This window comes from Cryptomeria japonica, chromosome 10, assembly GCF_030272615.1.
Source record: "Cryptomeria japonica chromosome 10, Sugi_1.0, whole genome shotgun sequence".
Classification (NCBI taxonomy): Eukaryota; Viridiplantae; Streptophyta; class Pinopsida; order Cupressales; family Cupressaceae; genus Cryptomeria; species Cryptomeria japonica.
The window spans coordinates 99,698,450-99,704,240 of NC_081414.1; the positions used below are offsets into that span (position 1 = coordinate 99,698,450).

Genomic DNA, 5,791 nt, shown 5'->3' on the forward strand with positions numbered 1-5,791 from the left:
TTAAAGTTATAATTTATATTTATAAAGAAATATTTTTGTTTGTTTGTTGTAAATGGACATTTCATATTGTAATTTATAATTATTTATCATTATAAATTCAATATAAAAGGATAATTAAAGTAGATTTAGAAAAACCTAAGTTGTTGGTTTTTCTTAGTGTAAAGAGAGTAAGCTAGCTCTCAAAGAAATTCCCTTTGAATTGGTCAACATTCCTCCCCTTTGTACACCAAAATTCAAACAAAGAGAAAAGTAATAAAATAAGTCTTTCCTCTTCATTGATTTAACATCAATAAATCATAATTAATTAAAAGCATTTAAATGCTTAGGAACTAAGTTTCCTTCCATTTTTAATAAATAACTATTTTATTTCAAATAAAACTTATTGACCGAACATTTGGTTTGATATATTTTGCCTATTCACTTCCAAAAGTTGAATATGATAGTTAGCTTGAAACAATCAAGACAATGGAATCAAAGGGACACAACCCTATGGTTCCTTTATCTTTCTTATCAAGTTTCTTTCAATCTTCATCTATGATTTCTATAAGATTTTCCTTCTTTACCATAATTCTTCATTGATCCCTTTCCTTCAAGAGACTTCATTTTCATTTCTACAATTAATAACAAAGGTTGATAAACTTTTTAATAACCAAATGAAGTGTGCTTGTCATGGTCTCAACCACACATGGATTTGCAAAAAACATAACATCAAATACTCCCACGTCAATAATAAAACAATCTCAACACTCTAAAGAAAGACATCCCTCTATCCAATCAAATCGTAGCTTTGATAGCAAATGTTGAATATAAGTTAAAAGATGCAATAGAAACATTAATAATGTATTGTATCAATATAATTAAACATGTGGTTAAACCATAAGAATGAAATAACATATGGCTCAAGGTATTAAAATCAAGCAACAAATAAAACATTGAAGATATATGTGGACAAAATATTATTAGATGAAAAATCCATCCAAAGAGAGCATACGTTGTATTGATACAATCTCAATTATTTGAGTATATCAACTTCTCCCTTAAATCTAAAAACATTCTAGTAGTTAACCTTACTTCTAACTTACATAAAAATATCATCCATGCTAACCTTCGATATGTGTGTATGCTCACGCGTGCATGTGTGCGCCTCAAAGATTAGTTTTACACTTCTCAAGATCAACCTTAAGCCACTTAAGCTTAATCCACATATGATTACAAGCCAACATAGACTTTAAGACATAGAGCACCCCAATGACATCAATCTTATGCTTATGGGTTAGCAAAAAGCTCACCACACCAATGACATCAATCATATGTATTATAGCAAACTGATTCTATGTATCTTGAACATGCATATTTCATCATTGATTTGAAAGTTATATACACACATCTTTGTAAAAACAACATTTTAATTTTTCATTTCCCAACATACTCATTAAATTCTACTTTGTTTATATGCACTTGTTTAATTGACCTAGATTTGCGTGAAAGGGAGTTTATTCTCTTACAATTATTTAAACCTTACCATATGTTTGTAAGAATCAAACTTGATGACCTCTTTTTATATTCTTAATTCAATTGTCAAAAGTGACTCTAAACCCCTAAAATCAAATCAACCCTTTTAACATTTTTAATATAAATTTACTCTGACTATTCAATGCAAATTTTCAATAGTCAAAAGTGAATCTAAACCCATAAAATCAAAACAAATCCTTTAACATGTTAATACAATTTTACTATTGACTATTCAATGCTAATTTATTTCCCATCTGCATAAAAGTAGAGATAAAACACATGGAATCTATTCTAATTTTTGTTTTGATGAAGCTTGAGCAATGTTGGTCTGGCGAAGAAAGGGGAGGGATGGTGCCACCTCCCCCTCGCCATGTACCCCACGTTGCTGCGTTCTCGAGGCATTAAACTTTCATCCTACACTTTGATGGCTGACTGCCCACGTGTCACCCCATTGGAACCCAAGGAAGATACAGCCCCCTCCATTTGTGGGGGTCAGTTCCACTTTCCCATGACAAAACACCTGCACCTGCACCCTCTCTTGCCTTTTGTCCCCATTTTCAAATGCCTCCTCACGACCTACTTCAGGGCCTTCACCGAAAAGGATCGCCCTTCAATTTGCTCCCATAAAATTTACACAAGGTTCATAATGGCCGGAGCTCTATGGCCATGGCTTCGCAGGATTGCCACTCCCATTAGAAGAGCATGGTCTCTTACCTTCAACAGACCCTGCAAACGCAACAAGACCAGAGGTAAATGGTGCTTGTTATTTTAGATTCTATTTTGAATTTGCTTGTGGATTGTTGTTTGGTTTTGGTTGTTATGTTAGATTCTATTTTGAATTTGCTTGTGGATTGTTGTTTGGGTTTGATTTTGGAGATAATGGTGCTTTAGAATCCAAGCTTTTGAGATTACATTGTGTTTGTTTACACCCATGATGAATCAATGAATTCGAAACGTCATCAAATAAACATAGTGTAATCCTAAAAGCTTGCATTCTATGAACTGTGAAAAACTATTCCCTTGTAATGATGGTGCTTGTTAAATTTTGAGTTTTGGATCAACTGAGCTGATTGTGATGGAAAGAAACTTGACCCAATTGTCAAAAGATGGTATTATGTGCAGAGCCATCCAAAATTTATACATGGACCATGTTTGTGTTCTCAAATTTCTTTGTTGAGAGTTCTAATGGTGTGGAGAATCTTACATGCAGGATTACAGGAAAAATTGAGTGAAATAAATGGTTGTTCTCAAATTTCAAAGGAATGGTTGATATGGTGTTAAAAATCTTACATGCAAGTTTAGATAAAACAATTTGATTTTTTTTAATTTTGAAAAAGAAAATCTTACATTTAGCATTAGCTGATAATTCATATGAGAATTGGCCTTATCAAGTTTAAAAGAATAATTCAGTGGTAATGGTGGAAATCAACAGTGTCAAGTTAGTGGTCATGACCGTGTGTTGTGGCTTTCTTGCTGACAGTATTTTCAAATGGAAACTTGCCTAACCCAGATTTAGTATATTGGTTGATCGGAGGAGTTCAAAAGATATTGATATTTTTCAGTTTTTGGTTCTCAATTTAAGAGGTTTCTGATTTTGGATGTTAAAATCGGAAACGGCAATCCAGTCGCTAAGATGCACCAATGTATGAATTATGATATAGGAAGGTAATTTATGCATTGGTACATTTTAAAGACTGGATAGCCATTTCCATAAAAATCCTCCATCAAAGTTCAGAAAGATATTGAGATGCCAATTTCTATGTTTAGAATTATTCTAGAAGTAACTGGGATCTTTTTAACTTTGAATGTAAATACACTTAATTTCACTTATTAGATTTTGTTGGAACCTCAAGCAAATTGTAGATTAGCAGTATAAGATTGACTGATGCACTGGTGCAGGCTCCATGCCCACCCCTGGATGTATTCAGGATGAAAGTACTTTAAAAAGATTTGCATTGAGTTCCCTTATTTGGACTGAAGGATAGTTTTACCACTTTTAGTATAATCATAATGTATATGTAGAAGGTTAATGTATGAAGAAGGTTCTGTACCCTTTTCAGCTTCTTCATAATCTTAGAAATTGAGGGGACAAAATTCTATACAATATATAAAACAAATAGAAAATAATTGCTTAGAAAGGCCTCATATCTCAAATTGGGTGTGTCTGTACAATTTAATATTCAAACTATTTACCTGGTACTTAGCAAAAATTGGTTTGCCTTGGCATCTATGCTGAATTACATTGGAAAAATAGAATTTTTCTCTTTATTATATTCAAATCTAAAATCTAATTTTAGATCACAACTAATTTTTTTTTTAGAATTTTCATCACAGCTAGATATATTTTTTAACTGGAAAATGGAATGACTTGTAGTTTAGACTCCCTAGTCTCAGGGAGAGGAGACAGCTTCCCATTTTCCATCACCTCTCGCACATGCAAAAACTGTTTAAATATAAATATGGCTTCTGTTTCAAAAGACAAGGAATATGAAAACCTCGTGCTTAATAATTGCAGCCAGTTGTTATATCAATTTAAAAAACCCATTTCATAGAATTTGTTGGAGGCAGTGCCTTTTTGGGATCCTTCATTCTCTTATCATTTTAAAATCTTTGATTTCTCATTCCTAACGGTAAGGAATTGCAGTCTGAGTTGGCATGAGTTTTCCCTAATCTATGAACAATCATATGATTGTTCATAGATTATAATTATATATTTTTCGAGTTATGTTTTGATGCATTTAGTGATTCATTATTAGAAAAAAAGAGTGGTTTTAATGATGATAAACCATCCAAACAGTTGCGGTCTTAGTTGACATGAGTTTTTCATAATCTATGAACAATCATATGATTCTTCATAGATTATAACTACATATTTTTCGAGCCATGTTTTGATGCATTTAGTGATTCATTATCAGAAAGAAGAGAGTGGTTTTAATGATGATAAACCATCTAAACAATCGCAGTCTTAGTGGGCATGAGTTTTTCATAGTTTATGAACAATCATATGATTACTTTTGAGATTAACTATTTATTTTTAGCGATTCATTATCAGAAAGAAGAGAATGGTTTTATAGATAAACAATGTAAACTATTGCGGTCTTAGTTGACATGAGTTTTTCATAATCTATGAACAATCATATGATTGCTTTTGATTCTAACTATTTATATTTAATGATCTATTATCAGAAAGAAGAGAGTGGTTTTATCGATAAATGATCTAATTGTGATGTATAACAGGTGCTGGAATGTGGAAGCTGTACAGTGAGGTTCGATCTTGCAGCTATGAGGATGTGCACGTCATGTGGTCGATTCTTCACAAGTCCGAGGCCTTCAAACCACCCATTAAGAAATCTCGGTTCTCCAGAATGCATTCAGTGAACTGATAAGAGAACACTGAGAGGGATTAGGGGTTATCTTGTGTCTATTATGTATATAAGTACTATATGGAGTATTATCATGCTGCCCAAGTGGGCACTTGCATAGAGTTAGAATTGTACCGGGGAAGGTGGAGCATGGTAATGAATTTGTTCAGAATATAGAGAATAATATGAATATGTAGATGTATAAGGAAAGACAGCCTCAGCTTGTACAGAATCAGATTCCAAATCAGACTGGTTGTGTCAGCATGTTCAGAGCTGCTAGTTAATTAGTATAATAACTATTATGAGTTTTTCGGCCAAGAAATAATGTCATGCTTAGCAGGTTATCAATCTTGCAGCTGTCATAATGAATCATATCTCATGTTCTTATTGCCTTCTAATTCTGTATTGATTTCTTTCTAAGATATTGTATGAGACTTTGGCCGGCAGTCAGTATGATTTTGAGATACCAGTGAAAGAGTGGTTTCATCAGGTTTAATTATTATTGGTGTGTGAAGATAAGTTATGCATTGGTATATCTTAAAGATTGGATAGTCATTTTTGTTATTGAGAGAAGAAGATTGAGTAATTATTTATCTTGATTTTATTGATGTTTTATAAAAGTATGTCAATTTTTTTTAAAGTGGGGTATGAGCTTAAAGTTATTACTTACTTATTTGTAGAGTTATTCAAATTTTTTTTTTAAAAGTTAGATTTAAACTTTTGTACTAAGATATGTCAGATTGTTTTATGTATCATGATGTCTTAATGGTTATTTCTCAGATAAATTTGTAAAAGTGGATATTTATGTCTATTTTAAAATTAGAAACATAACAACTACTTGTATTTAATTTTACAAATAATTTGTAAAATTTATAAAAAAATTGTGGCAACTATTGAATCCTCCACCATAGTGGTCC

At 32.0% G+C, this 5,791-nt stretch overlaps 1 protein-coding gene across 1 annotated transcript; it reads left to right on the top strand.

The window, feature by feature from the left end:
* The first annotated feature begins 2,028 nt into the window (after nt 1–2,028).
* Nucleotides 2,029–5,376, top strand: LOC131060677 (uncharacterized). Its single transcript, XM_057993997.1, has 2 exons — nt 2,029–2,261; nt 4,750–5,376. Exons 1-2 carry the CDS (start codon nt 2,159–2,161, stop codon nt 4,893–4,895), a joined length of 249 nt encoding a protein of 82 aa, XP_057849980.1. The 5' UTR covers nt 2,029–2,158; the 3' UTR covers nt 4,896–5,376.
* The last annotated feature ends 415 nt before the right edge of the window (nt 5,377–5,791 follow it).